This window comes from Vanacampus margaritifer, chromosome 8, assembly GCF_051991255.1.
Source record: "Vanacampus margaritifer isolate UIUO_Vmar chromosome 8, RoL_Vmar_1.0, whole genome shotgun sequence".
In the NCBI taxonomy this organism is placed as follows: Eukaryota; Metazoa; Chordata; class Actinopteri; order Syngnathiformes; family Syngnathidae; genus Vanacampus; species Vanacampus margaritifer.
Window position 1 is genome coordinate 14077612 of NC_135439.1, and position 20002 is coordinate 14097613.

General features: G+C 41.0%; 2 protein-coding genes across 3 annotated transcripts; one reads left to right on the plus strand and one right to left on the minus strand.

The window, feature by feature from the left end:
* Positions 1-257: 257 nt before the first annotated feature.
* Positions 258-10263, minus strand: nab2 (NGFI-A binding protein 2 (EGR1 binding protein 2)). Of its 2 annotated transcripts, none has more exons than XM_077572774.1 (8): positions 10047-10263; positions 9865-9924; positions 6808-7713; positions 6591-6724; positions 5457-5508; positions 5240-5348; positions 4960-5148; positions 258-1420 (listed from the first exon to the last, which is right to left on the minus strand). In XM_077572774.1, the coding sequence occupies exons 3-8, from the start codon at positions 7705-7707 to the stop codon at positions 1323-1325; spliced, it is 1482 nt and encodes a 493-aa protein (XP_077428900.1). In that variant the 5' UTR covers positions 7708-7713; positions 9865-9924; positions 10047-10263; the 3' UTR covers positions 258-1322. The 2 variants fall into 2 exon arrangements, with proteins under 2 accessions (XP_077428900.1, XP_077428899.1); XM_077572773.1 differs by having other exon boundaries at positions 6808-7755.
* Positions 10264-11716: 1453 nt separating this feature from the next.
* dnajc14 (DnaJ (Hsp40) homolog, subfamily C, member 14) lies at positions 11717-19922 on the plus strand. The gene is made up of 7 exons (XM_077572771.1): positions 11717-11838; positions 12950-14346; positions 14469-14575; positions 16073-16192; positions 16279-16439; positions 16520-16622; positions 17367-19922. The coding sequence occupies exons 2-7, from the start codon at positions 13138-13140 to the stop codon at positions 17668-17670; spliced, it is 2004 nt and encodes a 667-aa protein (XP_077428897.1). The 5' UTR covers positions 11717-11838; positions 12950-13137; the 3' UTR covers positions 17671-19922.
* Positions 19923-20002: the final 80 nt, after the last annotated feature.

Sequence of the window (20002 nt, forward strand, 5' to 3'; positions counted from 1 at the left end):
AACGTAACATTTAAAATTGACTTCACAGTTACTAAATGTTTTATGATAACAACACACACACACCACTCTTAAAGATCTGCACATATGCTTCCAAGTAAGTTTCTTGCAAGGGTGTTTCCATGTAAGTGAGTCCTGGTGGCATCATCGTGAGTCACGGCTCGCGGGGGAGCGTCATCACAACAAACAAGATGACAGCGGGAGTGTTGCTGGCTTCTCCACAAAACAGACAGAAGTATGTGTGTATTACGATACAACACACTGCAGCCTCAGGCAATAAAATTGCATTTTTTTTTAATGTGCAACAAAATAAGTGATCTGTTGGCAAATTAATAACCGTCACTCATGCTCAAAAGACAAGCAGGTGGAACAGATGCACAGCCCAGAGTGTATGTGTCATTAAGCGAGATGTTGAAGTTTCAGAGCCAAACATTCGACTGCAACATTTGATGTGTAAAATGGACCCGTTGAAAACGTATGCGTTGTTTTGAGTGCAGATTGCAAAAAAAAATATATAATAATAAAATAATAATAATAATAATAAATAGAAAAAATAGAAAAAAATAGATAAAATAAAAAATAAAATTCGTCTCCATTACACACTAGTGACATAAAACCCCTGTAATCATATATTGTTTAAACCCGTGTCACCTTTAGTCTTAATTCTACAAATATTGATGTGCAAAGTTGTTCTGATGATGCATATTTGGCACAACACATAAAACAAATAGAAATCAAAGTGAAGTGCAGCCGAGCCAAACATCTACAGCTCATCAAACCTGAAATCAGTCCAAAAAAGGCAAACTTCTTAATGGGCTTAGAAAAGAAAAAAATGCATCAGATGTACAAAAATAAACATGAAGACCTATTATACAATAATACTACTTTCTGTATAACAACAAATGTTAACACTAAAACAATCAACATCATTGACTCATTTTATTCAAGTGTTTCCTGATAATAACTAGCACACTGTTATATACTATAGATGCTTCAATATGTCAATTAGACTTTTTTTTTCTTACAGTGTTCTACTAGTCATTAAGAAGAGGTTCATTCCCAAAGTTGTAGTGCCCCCTTGTGTGTTGGGGAGTTTCAAGTCAAGGCACTGCTAGCATGTAACGTTGCTTATAATAAATAAATAGATTGATTCAATATGCAGAATGAATGCTTTTAATAACAAAATATCCGATAACAGGTCATCAAATGAAGTTGATGATGATAATGATGATGTAATCGCCACTGGATGCTCTTCACGCCCTGAACCCGAGTCCTTTGTGGTATGGATTGGATTTTTTTTTATATATACTTTTAAAACTTGTTTTTCACTTTGCTCTGTGATTGACACTGTCTTTGGTGACGTTCGGGCTGATGCTCCGGCACACTGTGATCGGACTCCTCTGCTGAACTTTATCGGCATGCTCTACGGAGACAGGAAATGGAGAGAATAAACACATCTTCCCCAGCAATTAAAGCTGTAGTATATAATTTTACCTTGAAATTTCAAATACTAGGTAGGGTATACAGCATTCTTGTTAAGTGAATAAACATCCCTGTCATCCTTATGGTGAATCACAATTAACCTACTTCAGTGGTCTAAAATATATGTATATTTCATGTTGTTAGCATTAGCATTAGCATTGCTGCTGATGTGTCTGTTGTGTGTGGCGCTTATAAAAATACAAAAATGATTAAACTGCAATTAAATAAAATTTTATGGTTTGTTAGTGTTTTGTCTCTTTAGATTCAAACGGTGGCGCTGTTGGTTTCATTCCCTTTAATTGCATAACACACAAAATACTCAATGGTCTCAAAGTGAAAACGCGAAGTCCCCCTTTTTTGAGCTATATTAAGAAAAATGCTACATAAATTTAATTTATTATCATAAATGCTTAGCAATTGTCTACCCAAATCCAATACCGTAATGTTTTTACATTAGTAGCTTTAAGTTTTTTCACTTGTATGACAATAAAAGGGGAATTAAATAACTTAAAAAATATATATTTATTAAAACTGTCAGTATAACCTGACAGTAGTACATGACGAAAATGATCTTATAGTGCAAGTGCATGACAAATGATTGCCACCTCGTCAGTCGCGCCTTCTGTCGCTGATTGGTTATTTTTCCTCAGGCGCGGTGGTTTCTTGCAAATCAAATTAGAGGACTGATTTATTTTTTACCTATCATTTTACTCATATACTGCTGTCAAGTGATACTGACAGGTTTAACAAATATGATGTGTTTGTTTGTTTTAAACATTTTACTTTATATTTATCATTTTTATATTTATTTTATTTTTGTTCTTACTTAAAAACGTATCTTACAAACATATTTAAAATTATTTTATTTCAAGATTGTGAAATTGGGAGGTTGACAGTTTTGCTTCACTTTTATTCACTTTATCCTGCTGGCCATGCAAATTATATTTATGCTCTCATTTTATTTTCAGTGGCCCTAAAGGAAATCACACAGTTATTCTCTCCTGCTGCTTTAATGGCTTGTTACTATCTGAGAATCACTAAGGACCAACATGCTGCAGGCAAACACTTCTCTAGTCCATAAATGGAAGTTTAAAGAATTACAGAAAAGTGAGATTTCTCTAATACACCCATTGGGTTCTGATGTGATACAGTATTCTATTTAATATGACTGGACGGCGTTAAAGGCTAAATATTAGTCACCGCCACGAAGTGATGTGTTTTAAAGACTTTGAATAATAGTTTGGGGAATTCAGCAAGAAACACCCCCACATGAAGTGAAGTCATCACGGTTCATAAATTGCGTGAAGAAGATCTTGCCAGTTGAATAACAAAAAGATGTAGCCATAAAGTAAACAAATGAACAAATTTACTGGCGATATACAGAAACACACTAACAAATACATTATCCTGACTAGATCTAGAAGAATTCTTTGAAACCACATTCAGAGGAAGTAAACTAAAGTTAGGCAAGTGAAAAGACAAGAAGTGAGGCAGATTGACGTCAGAGATGAAACGTATGTCACTTTTCTTTTTTTTTATTGTTGTTATTTCCGCAGTCCTTTTGGTTGCGGGAGTAGAGAAATAAAAAAGACTGTGCCATTTCGCAGCCCACAGGTTTTATTTTGGTGCACTGTCGCTTGGTGAGTCAATGCAACGCCCCTCAATTACCTCCCACTCCATCGCCCCCACAGCCCATCCTTCCCGCCCCTCTGCCCACGCAGCCAACGCACTCTGACGTCAGTTGCCGCTGAGGTGGCGGCGTTGCTGCTGCTCCTGATGCTGGTGCTGGTGGTGGTGCTGGTGGGGGTCTAATGCTGTCGCCCACAGAGTACTTCCTATACCACCTCCCTCCCTCTTCGCTCCCTCCATCCACGCCCACTCATGTCTTGGCCGGAATCCTTTTTCTCGCTCTGCCTATCACAACTAACTTGTACACATCACTTCTTCCTCATAAGGCAATGTGATACTAGGAAGAGCCTGAACGCCTCTCATAGAATCACTCTAATTTGACTATATAAATATATATTAGGGTTGTCCTCTTGCTACTTTTTTCAGGCCGATACCATGAGTATGGATAATAACATGAAAAAAAAATAAATAAAGACAAGCAATTTTAAAGAAAAAACTTTATATCCCACTATAAAATGTTTCCTTAAAATTGCATGAAATTGATGGCAATTTCTTATTCTTATCATTTCTAATTGGCCGCCGATACCAAGTATCGATAGTCGCCATTTAAGGATGTCCCAATCACATTTTTTTCACCCTCGCCCAAGAGACTTGATTTTGTCCTGATCCAATACCTATATAATGCAATTTAATGAAGAAAAATATCACATCCAAATAGTCTAAATTAACTTTTTTTTTTTAAATAAAGGTATGCCAAGAATATGCATTTTTTAAAGGCTGTAATCCAGTAGTAGTTAAGAAACAAAATCTGATATTCTTGATTTATGAAATTAAGACAAAAAAAAGAAGACGTTTTTTTTCAACCAATAAATCAAATCACATGATCGGCCCAGCTGTTAACACAGATTTGGTGTTGTTTAGTCTCTGGAATAATAAGACAAAATGTGAAAATGTGTAAGCATCCATTCATACTGTATATTATCTACCATGGACTGTTGCCAGCCAATCGTAGGCCAAATATGGAGATTGAAACTATCATGCATGGTTTTGGAAGGTGGTGGAAAAATATAAAAAAAAATAAAAAAATAAACCCATACAAGGGTATGCAAACGCCACACAGGAAGGTTGCAAACCACTAGACCACTGTGCTGCTCCAACAAAATGCTAACAGCTAAAGTCATGTCGACTTACTAAATTAGCATAAGTTCACAACATAAACAACTATTATAGCTAAGTTTCTAGGACCTAACCTAAACGTAAAACCATAAAAAAAAACAAAAAAACTTTAAAGGTCAGTATAGGAACATCACACATTATTATTGCGGCTAAACTTTTGCTGCTGTGATGCTGTCAACTGATAGCTTGGGTAAAAAACTAATTTGTTGGAAATATTTGGGATGATAAGTGCAGAACTGGACAAACTATGTAACATTTGTGCTGTGTCGAATGAGGAAATGTTTACCCTGCCTGCAGTAATCTTTCCACTGCTTATCCTCACTTGGGTCGCAGGTGAGGTGGAGCCAATCGCTGTTGGCTTTGGGTAAGAGGTAGCAGGTGTGCTAACTACTAGCTCACTGCGCTGCGTGCAAAAGGCAAAGGCGGATAATGCTGGGCCTTCTGTAACAACTCTACTACACTATCTTCATGGAATCTTTGTCTAAAAGAGGCTTGATTTCATTTGTGGTGTTTTGTTTAAGTTATGCTAAAGATGGTCAAGAAATATGCATACCGCACAGGTATGGATTTATTTATTTTTTAACTTGCAAAGAGACGGGCAATCATTACAAAATAATCGTTTATTCTGTTGGCAAAAATAAGCACATAATAATGAGTTAATATCTGAAAATTCACCTGTGGAGTGAGTTCCGTCTGACCCTAACTTGATCTTGGCGGCTCGATCATGTGACACCATGCGAGCCAATCGCAGCCCTTCGTCCATGAGCGTTTGTTGCATGAGATGGCGACTCCAGGTGGGCGGGTTGGAGCTGTCGGTGGCGGGGCACGGCGTTGGCGACTGGCTGCATTGTGAGCTCATCACGTCTGACAGGACAGACGGCAAGAGAATGCTGTTCAGAGTTTTAGAGGCAGGAAAACATCTGGAATGGACTGAATAGCATCTTTAAGTGTTTACCGTGTGACACGCTGTCCGGACTTTCTGAAGACAAGCTGTCATCATCGGCCCTCTGGTTCAAGGCCTCGTCTGCTCCGAGGAGTGACGACGTGCTCTCGGGCGCAGTCACCTGGAATTAAATACACATTTACTTGTTAAGAGTCACTTTTTTTTATTTCGGTCAATATCGAGATGTTATCATCACAAGCGCTCCCATAAGAGGGCTTTGTCAACTCACTTCCAGTCTTGCTCTCTTCTGGGACGGCAAGCTGTTCTCCTCCACGTTTGACCTGCAGGGAACTCACAATCAAAATTTCGACCTTTGCATTGCAGCTGTATACACTACAGGCGCTCAATCCAATTTCAATGTTCTACCTTTACAAAGATATTTTATTATCATTTTTTTTGTCCTCATTAGGAGTATATTCCGCACCACAAAAATAAAACATTCACATTTTGCAACAATTGACAATTCAACTAACATGCGTGTTTATGGAATGTGGGAGGAGCCATAATGCCCGGAGAACATACAAACTCAAAATCCGAAAGCCTGAGCCAAGATTTGAATGCAGACCATCTTAATTGTGAGGCAGATTAGATGACTTTTTTAGCTGTTTGGGTTATGATGGAAGGGCAGTAAAGTGGAATAGTGGAAAGAAGTGTGTGTTACATGTTACTAGCTGGCAACCAGTCCAAACGCCCGGGTTAGGCTACCCCGACTAGCAACCTGGTTAAAGAAAAAGATAGATGAATGAACGTAGTTATGATGGATGGTTATGACCTATTGTCAACATGGTAGTCGAGAAGTACCCTGTTGACTAACAAATGAATAGACAAACACACAAACACAAATTCCTATTTTTTGTATGAACAATTTGATCTCTCTTTAGTCTTGTGACCAAGGATGGAAAAAATGGTAGAGTCCTGCTATCTTTCATCATCTTTTGTAGGGATGAGCGAGTACCGATACAAGGAATTGGTCCTCATTACAAACTAGAAATGAGAAATTAGAAGAATTGAAAATTGCCATTATTTTCATGCAATTTTTATGAAAATGCCACATTGGAATGTATCTCTTTAAAATGATCTGTCATTGGTTTTGGGGGGGAATTTTATGTATCAAAAGGACTAGGGGTATCGTGACTACTCAAGAGTTGAGTACTCATACTGGTTTTGGTCTGAAAAAAAAAACTGTGTTGAAACATCCTAATGTAGTGGTCAGGTTAATATTGTTTTGGGACAAGATCATCATTATTTCAGTATATATACTTTTTGTGCCTTGGCTCAGTAAAGGTTGTGAAACACTGGTTTACTCATTCCTTGTTTTTTTTGTTGCTGCTGCGTCGCTGAAAGACAAACACGTTTGTCTTACCTTGTGTGCTTGAGAGTGGAGGTGTAGGCACATTTTCTCGCCACCTGCCGAGCCAAAGAGAAGAGTTCCACCCTCCTGAGTAAAAGGGCGTTGTCGCGCATACAGAACTGGGCAGCAGCCTCGTTGATGATTAACTGAGGAGACAAGACGGATGGAAGTTGTGAGCAGTCATGTGGCACAAGGATATGAAACATCTGCGCTCTTTGGGCTGTTTTACCTCATGCTGTGTGAGTAGCTTGCCTTCTCTCCGCTTGGAGTCGAAGCGTCCGTAGATGAGGCTGTACTTGCGGATCTCCTCTTCCTTCTTCCCGTCCTGGGAGCCCATGTTGAAGATGTGGCCCACGGTCTTTGCGATCTTCTTGTTTATCCTCAGTAGACTCTTCACCTCCGTCGGGTCGGAGCGAGGCAGAGTCCTGAGGAGTCTGTCCACGCTTTCTGCCACGGCGCGGCTCGTCTCCCCGTCCAGTTGTCCTCCGGGCCAGGCTGACAGAGGGGCGGGGGCGGAGGATGAGCTTGGAGATGTGGAAGGACCGGGGGGACCTACGGGTGGGCTGGGCGGATCTTCTTCGATTCCTGGTGCGGAGGCTACAGTGCCGTTCCCGTCAGGCTCCGGGGTGAGCCAGTGTGGGTCCATGGGGGACAGTTTTTCCCGGTAGTGTGAGTCTGGTGGCTGGGGGGAAGCTTGCGAGCAGGGGCTCCGGGGGCTCCCGCTGTGCATGGGTGTAAGACACGCCCGATCCTCCCGCTCGCACGGCGACCCCGGCTGCCCGTTGCTCAGCGACTTCCTCGGTCCGCCCGCTGATCCGCTCGGACCCGTGCCGTCCACTTTAAACAGCGGGATCCCCCCGAGGGAGGGCAGGCTGGAAACGGGCTGGCTGAAAAGAGCCGGATTCGCCGCCCAGTCTCGGAGGGCCTTCTGCAGCCGACGCACATGCAGCGGCTTGGTAGCCATGCCGACCAGGGCCATGATCTCCAGGAACTCGTCCTCGGCCGCCTCGCAGAGCTGCTGCACGTCGTCGCCGCCCTGCTGGATGAAGGTTTCGTAGTAGGCCAGCAGGTTGGCTCTCTGCAGCACCCGATAGAGCTGCAGCTCCCCAAGTGTGCGTGGCAGAGACATGGCACGCTGCATGCAAAACGAGAACACAAAGGAGACGCATGGAGCTACCTATGAAAAGTTGGACATCTTCGTGATGAGACAGTGAAACATGTTGATGCGTACTTTTGAAGCTGCCTCATTCTATTGGAACCATTGAGCAGAAGTGGAAAAAGTAGTCACGCGCTGTACTTAAGTACTTTGGATGTTCAATACTACTTTTGTTTCAGAGCCATACCAATAAAAGTACTCAACTCCTGAGTAGTCACTGATACCGATACCACTAGTACTTTTGATACTTTTTTTAAAAAAAACAATGACAGATCATTTTAAAGAAAGACTTATGTATCCCAACATAGCATTTTTGCTTAAAAATGCATGAAATTAATGTGAATTTTCTATTATCTTTTTTTCCCATTTGTTCATGAAATTATATAGGACACACAATTAAATTAATTGTAATAAATAAATAAATACATAAAGTAAACCAGTGGCCAGAAAAAGTCAATCAAAATATGTGCGTGAATATCTTCATGGGCATCTGTCAGACATGAATGCCGTCCTTAAGGCTTTACATTGGCTTCCTGTCAGCTATAGAATAGATTTCAAAATTCTGCTACTGGTCTATAAATCACTGAATGGTCTGGGTCCTGATTATATTTTTAAAAAAAATGCTGATTGAGTACAAACCCAGCAGGGCTCTGAGAGCTACAGACTTGGGCCAACTAGTGGAACCCAGAGTTCAAATTAAACATGGTGAAGCTGCATTTAGCTGTTATGCTGCACATAAATGGAATAAGCCCAGAGTGTAAATGCTTTTAAATCCAGGTTACAAATTTAGCTTCTTTTTTTTTTTTTTACATACCTTTGATTAAGGTATTTTACACATTTTTAAATCATGTTTTTCCTCTTTTGATATTCTTATTATTATTCTTATTATTGTTATTATAAAACTTCCTTTTGTTACCTACTTTTGTTTTCTCTTCTTTGCTTCTGAATGCTGTTAATTGCTGTGTTTGTTGATGCCTATAGGTATTGTTTTTCCTTGTGTAAAGCACATTGAGCTGCCTTGTGTATGAAATGTGCTATACAAATAAACTTGCTTTGCCTTGCCTTGCCTTAAGTTCCAGATTTAAAAAAACCTGTATAGTGAGCAGTGGCAAGTACTGATACCTAGAAATAATGCCCGATACTAATACCTGGTATCGGGAGGTTGCACAGACTCTAAAAAGTACAAAAGCACAAAATAATTGTTGTTGCCCGTTACATACAAATAACACTCATTTTTGTTCAAGTTGACAGCACAATATGTCGTTTGCCGTTTTCAATTATCTAGTTAGCGTTGTTTTTTATGCTATTAAAAAAAAATCATAGCTTTGATAAATTTGTGTCCTGAACAACAAAGTGTGAAACTAGCTAATGATACCAAATGAAGTATTTCAGTAAGCCAGAAGACACTGTTTTTTAAGATGACACAAGAAACAGTGCAGTTTCCACCAATCATTCTTGTAGCTACAGCAAACAATACTCTTAATAAGACATGATGGGGAATATCTTGCTTCTCAGAAACTGTTGCCGTTAATGGTCCCGAGGAAGGGCTGGACTGGCCATCTGGGATATAGGGCAGAGGTCCTGTGGGCCAGCGACTTTTGGAGACGATTAGTTGTTATTTAATTATGTTCCCTTTTTATACCCCAAGAGACCGGCCCACAATTTAGGGGGAGCAGCCCATGAATCCATTTACAATAAAGACAGCAAACATCAACATCAGTGTCAGAGCTATGTGGTAGCCAGTGGTGCTCAGGAGTCGGGCCGGGCCGGGCCATTGGGCCTATGTCAAAATCCCAGGGCCATTTTATTTTTTGTCCCAGTCCAGCCTTGTCCCCTAGGAAATGTTCCTCCACATCTCCACCTTACAAGATTCCAAGAGCTCAGTCAATCAAGACCTTAACATCGTCAAAGTAAGCCAATTTTGACAATAAAGAAGAAGAGGGAAAACAGATAAATGTTTTGGAAATGCATGGAGCATTATCACAAAGTAATGAGAAAAATAAATACTTAAGTAAAGTACTGGTACATGAAAAATCTACTTCAGTAGGGTTAAGTCTTTTTTTATTTTTTTTTTACTTCTCACCACTGATTTTCAGTCAAGAAAGTGTTACCAACGCGCATTGCTCTTACCTTCTTCAGGTCAGGAAGCAGAGTGAGGCTGCTGAGAAGTCTCTCAAACAACAGATGTTTCTGTACATAAGGGGGGGGGGGGGCATCTTCAATCATTGTATCGTTTAGTCAAAACAAGTATCCAATACATTCATGCGCCATTGAATATGTTGCAACCGAACACGTTGCAAAAATGCGCCTACCTTGAAGTAATCGCGTCAGATCGGCGTAGTAAATCCCCTCAGCCTACAGTGGCTCGTCTGAAATCACTGGCAGAAATCCTCCTCCGGCGTACCGTATTGGTCGCTGGCTGCCTCTCTTTCTCTCTGTGTGTCTGTGTGGGCTGGAGAATGACGGGGGCGGACTGCAACGCGCCATCTGACCGAAAAAGAGCCTTCCTCTCCCGGTAGAGAGGCGGCTTTCAAATTGGAGATGTGGGTGGTGGTGGTGGTGGTGGTGGTGGTGGGGTGGGGGGGGGGGTGTCGGAATTAACCCTGTGCGTCTTCAAGATGTGTAGGAGCGGGACGACTTCAAGGGGGATTCCAATGTTGACAGAGACCCCCTGAGTTAATAAATAAATTAATAAATGAATATCACATGTCAATAACACTTTTTTTATTTTATTGTGCATGCTACTTTCTTAGTTTGCATGTCTTACACCCGTACAGTGCTCAACATGAGTAAACACCCATTCTGAAAAGTAAGCGTATTGTCCATATTTCTGAATTTTTAATGAATTGTTTTGCAATGCATTTTTAACAAATTAAAAATACCATATCCATCTATCTATCCATCTATCTATCCATCTATCTATGCATCTTGCTGATGGTTATCATGTGTAACATGCAATCTCTTAGGTGTCATCCCAGTGGCCAGATCCAGCCCACACAAGTCTAATGGAAATACAGGATGTCGAAATATGCTTGACATATTATGACAACTTGTTCAACCATTTTGCATGTAATTTCACAGGGTTGTCCAGGACCAGAAAGCATAAACCCTGCCACAGATTGACTTTGGCCACAGATGCTTCTCAACTGACAGGTGAACGAGCTCGTCTCAAACTGTTGGGTAGAAGCACCTGTGGCTAAAGCCAAACAGTTTCAGGGTTTTTACTTTGTGGACCTGGGCATGTAAAGACTTAAACAGAAAATGTTCCCAAGATTTTTAAAATCATAGCTAAAAGTAAACCTTTCTAGATTTTAATTTTTTTATTTTTTGCGAATCTGCTGTCATTTATTCTCTAGCACGTCCATTTTAAATAATAATAATAATAATAATAATAGAGTCATATCTAGAGAGTCATATTTGGAGTCATATTTAGTAACATTTATGAATTAAGGGTTCAGCAACAGGTGAATTTTTTCCCCCCTGAAACGTGCCGTCTATAACTGGAAATGACAACACATTGTAAAATCTGTACTCAAAAACTGGATGTGCAAGAAAAAAAGAATACATGAAGTAAAATCATTAAAATGCTGATGAACAGTGTAATCATTTTTATGGATGCGCTGAAGCATTTGCAACTTCAAAGAAATTAGACATTTTCTGTGTAAACGTGACACAATTGTGGAAACATTGAACAAGTAGTTTTAAGAAATGATATTCTGATCTGAGGAATGTACCAAAACAACTGAGAAAAACTGTAAAAGAAAACTAAAATGTTCCTGATATGACATACAGTGAGGCAAGTATTTAGTATAGCTAAACAAATGAACTTTTCAATTAGCTATAAATAAGTATGAGTATTGAGTAAGTATAAATAATTTTTGAAAAACACTCCAAAAATCTACTTCAACCAGCCAATCACTTGAATGGTTCTAGTCAGCCTGGTCAGTAGGTGGCGGTAGCACCCACATGCGTCGGTGGACTCTGGAAAGGTCCGGCAATAAAGAAGCCGAACAAGACGCAAGAAGGAAGTTAAAAAATGAAGAGGAGAAGAAGGGGACCATAAAAACAACACTACGGGCACCTGGCAGTCTGTTCACAAACAAGGTTACACACTTTCCGAGAGATATACATAGCACCTACCGTATTTTGAATGCACATGAAAATTAGATGTCCGTCTTCCCGGTGGCCAAATGATGTTTGCACTGCTAGGTGTATTCCCACAGGAAGGGGAAACAGTGGTTTATCAGCTAACTGTTACCACACGTCGCTAGCGAATAGTTAGCTCATCGGTGACACGTTTTCTCTTTAAAGGACAATCTATAGTTGTGTGTGGGTTTTATCGCCGCATTTCCTCGGCATGTAACGTAAAACGCTGACAAGCAGGGGAACTAAATTTAACTCATTTATCCCGCCTGTACGCCTGCCTTTTTTGGTAGGGTGTTTCCCAAGGCTAGCAATCAGGGCGTTTGCTAACATTAGCCGCCTCTAATGCACCTGACTGACATGAACTCTACCAGTAAAGCTATCAAACACAATAGCAATATGATTCCACTTTATATCAGCTTTTAGTCAAACTGTTGGTTACGTTTATTTAGCAAAAACAACTTGAAAGTAATGTGACATACCTTTACTTTGTTAATGTGAAAAGTTAAAGTTTGCCTACGCTATAAAAAAAAAATGTACTTTGTAATTTCTTCATGTGACTTTATTTTTATTTACATAAATCGACTGTGGTTAGTGGGGACGTACCAATATTAGTACACAAAGTGTAATTTTGAAATATACTTTTGAGGTTGAATTGAATAGTAAATTGACATTGTTCAGATATTTCACGATGTTGTGGTCAATGATCTGCAATAGTTTATGTTTAAATCAAAAACACGTCTGAAGTTCAAACCAATGTGCAAGGACTGCAACACAAGCAACTTGTTAACATACTCACTTTTGGTAAAAGCTGTTTGAAATTGAATGATGGGCACACTTCATGTGTCCTGTTTGGACAAGTCTTGATAAGGGTTGATTTTTAACGCATGTAAAGCACATTGATTGCATTTTTTTTTAATGTAATAGTGCTTTACAAATACAGTTGAAATGATTGATAATAAAGAGGCTTTCTAACCGTATACATTTATTGTCACGAATCAAGAAATAATATACCAAAAATAAATTTTCTTTCTCTTTTTCTGTGTTTGTAACCTGTGGTGTTTCTTTTCAGATTATTTCCCTGCTGCATGATGGTAAATGTTTAAAAGCCAGAATCAGCTGCTGATATGGTGTACCCCAGAAGCCCCCAGTCTCACACTGGAGTGAGGGTCTGGGGAGAATATTGCCACAGATTATGGCTTTAGGAGATCGTCTTCCAAAAGATTCTATTTTCACCGCTCCGAAATAAGAGATTGTAAGATGGAGAGAGTGGCAGCTGAGAGGGAGATGGACGCCCTTACAGATTCTGACGAGGAGCTCACTGATGGTGATTATTCCACTTCAGTAAATAAGTCGAGTCATTGGGAGACGAGAGCTGTGGAAGACGACCGTGAGTACTTGTCTAATGCTCAGGACACCCCAAACCCAGCCACCCCACATGACTCTGGGATTGGTGACGTGGAGTGCTGCGGCTCCACGGAGGGCAGAGATGAAACCGAGGACATTTCTGACGAACACGAAAGCGCTGATGTTCACGTGAGCTCCGGGGTCATAAATCAAGAGGAGGACGAGTCTGCGAAGGAGCAGCACATGAACGGGGAGTCGGCTTGGAGGAGATTCGGATCTGGAAGGAAGTGCAAATTGAGGAGCGGAGTGTCGGTTTCGGAACAGAGTAATCAAAGCGCCTTTACGCCGCCCTCCTTTCAAAAAGGCGGTTTTATTTCGAGCGGCGGCAGGCACAAGCAGACCCGCAAACGCAACCATCATCACCATCAGTTGAGCCGAGGTCGCAGGCGCTCGGGCAAACAACTCGTGTTTGCTTTGAAGGAAATGCTGTCAGAGTCTGTCAGCGTCTGGTGCATCTCCTGTGTCCACATGATGATCGAGATTATCGTCACCTTAACTCACAATTGTGGCGTCGGTGTGGAGACCGGAGGGTTGAAACTTTACAGCTTGGGGCAGCAGCTCTTTGGAAAAATCACGGACATCCCGGGAATGAAGGCCGATGCCAGTCGGATTTTAAAATGGACGAAAAGCGTAGGCACGGACGTGGCGGATAAAGTCGTTCGGTCACTCAAGTGGACTAAACAAGCTGCCTTATCGACTCTTAGACTTCTTTGTGCTTTGGTCGTGCTCGGGTCCCAAAGGCTGAAAAGTGTCTTGGTCCGGCTTGGTGGTGAGAGGGGAAAACGGTATTGGACAGCTTTCCAGGATTCACGTTTTTGGAAGCGGGTGTTACTCTTTGTGGAAAGAGTCAGAAATTGCTTCAGGAGGGATGGCTATGCGCACACGTCTGAGTTCGAATCACCGGGACGAGCCGGGAAAGGCCCGCCAGGTCAGGAGCTGGAAAGACTTCTAGCCCTGGCTGAGGTCCCTGAAGACGAGCTTGATCCCTTCACGGTGCTCGGCGTGGAGGTCCACGCGACTGAGGCCGAGCTGAAGAAGGCCTACAGACAGCTGGCTGTCCAGGTTTGCGATTTGAAACATGCAATTCAAACGCATCTATTGATTGTCTTAGATGAGTGGATGACTAATAAATTTGTCTCTTTACACACAAACCCTTTTTTTTCTCTCTCATTCGTCTCTTTTAGGTCCATCCAGACAAGAATAAACACCCACGAGCTGGTGAGGCGTTCAAAGTACTGCGGGCTGCCTGGGATATTGTCAGTAACCCAGAAACACGAAGAGAATATGAATTGTGAGTAGAAACATGACAAAGTATTGCACATTGGAATCTATCAAAACAATTCATTCAAGGTTGCTGGTAGATGTCTCCTTTTTGCAACATTCTTATTCTGACATAACTTCATTTTGGAATGTCACAAAAAGAGAAAAAAAAATGCAGACTTAATTCTTTGACCTCTTTTGTTTCTGACATAATTTAATAAAATATAATAAGCAATAATAGCTTAGATTTGTAAACCACCTTTCAAGGGACTTAAGGATGCCAAACAATAACTCACGAGGTGCTTCAAATGTTGAGTATGTTAGTAGGGCCTTGTTAGTAGCTCGCTAGTAAACTTCTCAAGATGAAACAGAGAAAGGTCAGTGGTGGAAGTTAACAGCTGATCAGCTGGCGGTGGCTCACTGCAGAAGGTTCCGCAATTAAAGATAAAGAGTCCTTTGCAATATACTGCTGCTTGAGGCTGTTTTTCTTCAGCTGGAACTGGGGCATTAGTCAAGGTGGATCAGTTCCAAATAGCGATCCCTGTTAGCAGAAAACCTAACGGCTTGTCAGGAAAAGCTTAACTTTATTTGAGATTAAATAAAGGTTTTTAATTTAACATGAGTTTTAATGTGGTCGGTTGTAATTGTGAACCCAGTTATAAGAGTGCAACCACATTATCTTAGCTGTTTATTTTTCCTTACCCCCTCAAAAGTATGTATTTTTTAATTGTGTTGTACAGGTCACAATGGTGGATTTTTTTTTAGTTATCTTGGTTTCATTTTTTATAAAAACAAAAACTTGCATTTAAACAAAGGTGTGTAGAATTTTATATTTATGAAAGGAAAAACACTTCTTTTTTAACCACATGAATAATGTCTCATCTGTATGTGATCATTTTAATGTTACAGTGTATTAACTGAAAGACATTAAATTTAAACTTATTTGAAAGGGACAATGCACATTAATGAACAACAAATTAAGTTCAGACTCTAGCAGCAGTTGCTAATTTGCATCTGTAGTCCCCTATAACAAAATGGTGCTTTCAAAAATAAAGACATTTGTAATTGACCTTGAACTTTTGAACAGTAGTTCATGCATTTAAAAAAAAATTAAAATAGTATCTTCGTATCACTGAGCCAAAAATGTAATAAAACGTCTGCATTTGTTTAAAAGTTTTGGAATTGTACGACCTCTGGAACATTCAGCTTTTGAGTTAATTATCCTCTAAGCCAGAGGTGGGCATCGAGGGCCGGAGTCCTGCAGGTTTTGGAGGTTTCTCACTTCCAACACAAGCTGATTCCAATCAACAGGATCGTTATCAGGCTTATGCAGAGCTTGCTGATGAGCTGATCATATATCAGCTGTGTTGGAGAAGGGCAACATGCAAAACCTGCAGGACTCTGGCCCTCGAGGACCGAGATTGCCCACCTCTGCTCTAAGCAATGCCTTCTGTTGAAATTGTTTTTATCATACCTGCACATTCAAATCCACATCAGCCAACCAACGATCTGCTCTCTCCAAACTCAGGAAGCGCATGGCCGCGACCGAGCTCTCCAAGTCCATGAACGAGTTCCTCACCAAGCTGCAGGACGACCTGAAGGAAGCCATGAACACCATGATGTGTACCAAATGTGAAGGCAAGCACAAGTATGTCCTCACACACGGACTGCAAATTGCACGTGCGCACGTTTAGAAGAGAATGACAACCACCGACGCGGCCTTTTGTCCCGCAGGCGCTTTGAGATGGATCGCGAACCCGCCGAGGCCCGCTTCTGTGCCGAATGCAGTCGTCGCCATAGCGCCGAAGAGGGCGACCTGTGGGCCGAGTCCAGTATGTTGGGTCTACGTATCACGTACTTTGCTTGTATGGACGGCAAAGTCTACGATATTACAGGTGACGTCTCTTCGGGCATAAACAATAAAGATGTTGTCGATAGGGTGGAAAAGGGTTCTATTTGTGATGTGATGTTTCAGAGTGGGCGGGTTGCCAGAGGATAGTCATCTCTCCCGACACACACCGCGTGCCCTATCACATCTCCTTTGGGTCCAAGAACAACAGCAATGCCACCAGAAACAGGTGACAGGATGTCCATCAACTTCTATCTCTCATGTCATCTCATATATTATCCATATATTATATATATTATCCCTTCTATCGTTCAGTCCATTCCAGTATTTCCTCGAGATGTCAGAACAATTAATCAAATTCAAATTGACTAGTTTTGTATTTTTTTTTTTATCCATCTCAGGGGGCGGCCATTTTGTCAGTTGCTGTCGACTGATTTGTATTTTTTTTTTATCCATCTCAGGGGGCGGCCATTTTGTCAGTTGATGTCGACTGAAGATGACATCACAGTTGCTCAGGGCTCAGCTATTTTTTGTAGCTGAGCTGTGATTGGTTGTTAGTGAGACCTGAGCAACTGTGATGTCATTTTTAGTCGACAGCAAGTGGCAAAATGGCCGCCTTCTGATTTTTGTTGCTTAACTCATATTCCACTAACACAATATTAAACAAAATACCGTATTTAGATGTGTGGCTGCATAGAACATATTTATTGTCAAGAATCAGATGCAGTACTATGGCAATATTGAGGTGGTACAAAAAAACATTATTTATTCTTATTATTTTTCAATATAAAAAATAAATGTTTTTCTCTTCTATGATTTGGTCTCTTTATTTCTTCTATAATTTCTGCTTCATCTTTTCTTTAACTTTGATAGCGTTATTGGTCCTTGTGTCCCATATTTTGTTCAGCAGCAGGTAACATTAGATACTCCTGTATTCACACACATCTGCCCCCCCCCCCCTTCTTACTTGCAGGCCACACTCAGAGGCCGGTCCCGGTCCCGGTCCGGCCAACCCGGCAGATTTGCAAGACTTCTTCAACCGCATCTTCAAGGGAGCAGCCCCCAGTGACATGCCAGCCAACGGGGGCTTCTTCCCCTCAGGTCCATCTCACCACCCTCCACCCGGTGCCGGAGCTCCCCCGTTCTCTCCTCCTCCGGGCCAGACAGGCTTCTTCATGCCGGGAGCCCAACGGCCTGAATCTGGCGAGCCGTGGAACGAGGGCGGCAAACCTCCGCCTCGGAGGAAGAAGAAAGTCCGCAAGCCCTTCCAGAGGTGAAGTCTGCTGAGATGGGACAGCTACTGAAACAACCCAGGGACACTTTCTGCACAGGCCGCTTTGGGTCTGGCTGACATCCCAGCGAGACGAGATTGATGTTGCTTGGGAAGGCTGCGGTCCCACAAGACCTGAAGATGAGCTGTGTGCTCAATTTCACATTTTGGAAGGTTCAAGAGGTGCCAGTGGTGGTGCGTTACCTCTCGTTTCATTTGAGTTTTGTTTTTTGTTTTTTTTTTTTGCTTCATCCTCACACCGACTGTAGCCTCGTCATTCTTCTGCAACCTTTCCTACCAACTGCCGCAATGCGCCGTTCATTTATTCATCCGCTCTTTGCCACTTCCAGTCACTCACTTCCTTTGGAAATCTTCGCAAGCCATCGTGGCACCAGGCATGGCTCACCGTAATCAGCTAATCAATTATGTGACACCATGACCACCTTGTCTGCATCACTGTATTACAGTGAGCAGCCATATTAGCAGTTTAATTTGGTAAAAGTGCTTTCACTTGTGTAGTGCTTTTCTACCTTAGGTACTAGGGGTGGGAATGATAATCTTTTTATTTATTATTTAAATGCATCGATCATATTAAAAAAAGATTCTAAATTGATTCAGCGGTATTGAAAATCTATTTTCAAAGTTTAGATAAAAAAAACTAAAAAACACTGTTGTCTGCTGCATATTGCACTTTTAAGTATTAAAGTACAGGTTGCGCTAAATCAGATAAATTAAAATATGTTTTTATAGATGTTATAGGAGAAGTTAAGACATTTGTTACAGCAAATGCTGTCATTGGCGCGTTTTAAAATTTGTGTTGACACACTAGTGGAAACCAGGTTGTAAACCAGGTTGCCTTGCCACTTTAATAGAAGTCAAAGTGTGAAAAATAAACCCTTGCTTTTCCTTGAGTTCTGCGACTGTTTTAAAAAGGTAGCAGTGTTTTACATGGACTATAAAATGCAAGTCAATGTAGTGATGCTTCAGAATCGAATCGAATCGTAGGCCTCTGAATTAGAATTAAATCAAATCATGAGCATCTGAATCAGATTTGAATCGTGAGGTACCCTTAGATTCCCACCCCTATTAGGTACTTAAAGCGCTTAAACACTCGCCCTCATTTGATCTACTTCCTACTTTACCTACATCAGGAGCAACTGGTGGTTCAGTACATTGCCGTGGAAACTTCAACATGGTTACAAGGGTTGAGGATCAAACCCACAACCTTCGGGTTGGGAGATGACCACTCTTACCACCTGAGCCATGCTGCCCCACAAAAACACAAAAATGATTAGTTCTGTGTCTGTTCACAAAGTTGTCTTTAAGACATCGAAAAATCCCAATGAGCTCAGTCCCAAATTATTAGCCACCATTGGTGCTGCGGTGATGTACAAGTACATTTGTTTGGACAGATAGCTCCTTTAGCAAACTGCGGTGTGCCACCGGGTTCAAAGTCAACTCAAGTTTTGTGCTTTAAAACGTTTGTCACGCTGCCATTAAATGCTGACCGGAAGTTGACAGACCTAAATATTGGCCTATACTGCCATCTGTTGCTCTTCAGTGCAATTACAGTTCATCAAACTAGCTCCACCTGGTTAAAAAAATAAAACACTTCATTGTAAGTGATATCTATCTAAATTTCAGTGTCTACTAAAGTAATTGAATTTTAGTGGTAATTATTAAAATGTTTAAAACGGCCAGTTATGTTTTCAAAACTAGAGAAATGTATTTTTGTCTGCATTTAACAGCATGATGGGTTTGCTACTTTCTGCTGCTTGCGTTCATAATCACTTCAAATTCAGGAAAACTATTGTTTACACTTACTGTGTAAAGAGTGCCAGAACACGCAGAATTTGGCATTTGTATAAGACTTTTTATTATTATTACAGTCAATTTGATACCATTTGTGTTAGGGCCTGTGACCTCAAGACAGTGTTGGATGAGCCCAAGCAGCTTGTGTGCAGCTGCACAGAATTGTGACGTTTGCTGCATTGTGATGCCTCTATGGGTTGGAGTGATTGCCTGTTTTATTATTATTATTTTCCAGAAGAATATTTTAGTGTGTTGACACAGGATGCTGCCATGTTCCTCCCCGTGTCAAATCGCACATCTTTTATGCATTTGTGGTGTCCGATCAAATGAGCCATGCCAGAACCACAAAGGCTTGTAATGCTTAAAATGAGATTGCTCCTCAGCAGTGGCACTAGAACATCGCAAAGAACAGATTTATATTTTGTTCATAAAGTAGCACGATTTTAAGTTTTTGCTTTGGTTGATTTTTTTTTCCAATGATGTGCAATTTGTGGTCTGCCGTCCATTGTTTAGGCTTTGGTTATCTA

Bases quoted from the DNA above. Each gene is read 5' to 3' on its own strand.
- nab2 (XM_077572773.1), bottom strand. From the start codon at position 7,719: ATGCAGCGTGCCATGTCTCTGCCACGCACACTTGGGGAGCTGCAGCTC. The intron at 6,725-6,807 runs GTAAAACAGCCC...TTGTCTCCTCAG, and splicing joins AGCTACTCACACAGCATGAG to TTAATCATCAACGAGGCTGC. The intron at 5,349-5,456 runs GTGAGTTGACAA...ATTTAATTCCAG, and splicing joins AGAAGAGAGCAAGACTGGAA to GTGACTGCGCCCGAGAGCAC.
- dnajc14 (XM_077572771.1), top strand. From the start codon at position 13,138: ATGGAGAGAGTGGCAGCTGAGAGGGAGATGGACGCCCTTACAGATTCT. The intron at 14,347-14,468 runs GTTTGCGATTTG...CGTCTCTTTTAG, and splicing joins ACAGACAGCTGGCTGTCCAG to GTCCATCCAGACAAGAATAA. The intron at 16,193-16,278 runs GTATGTCCTCAC...TTTGTCCCGCAG, and splicing joins AAATGTGAAGGCAAGCACAA to GCGCTTTGAGATGGATCGCG.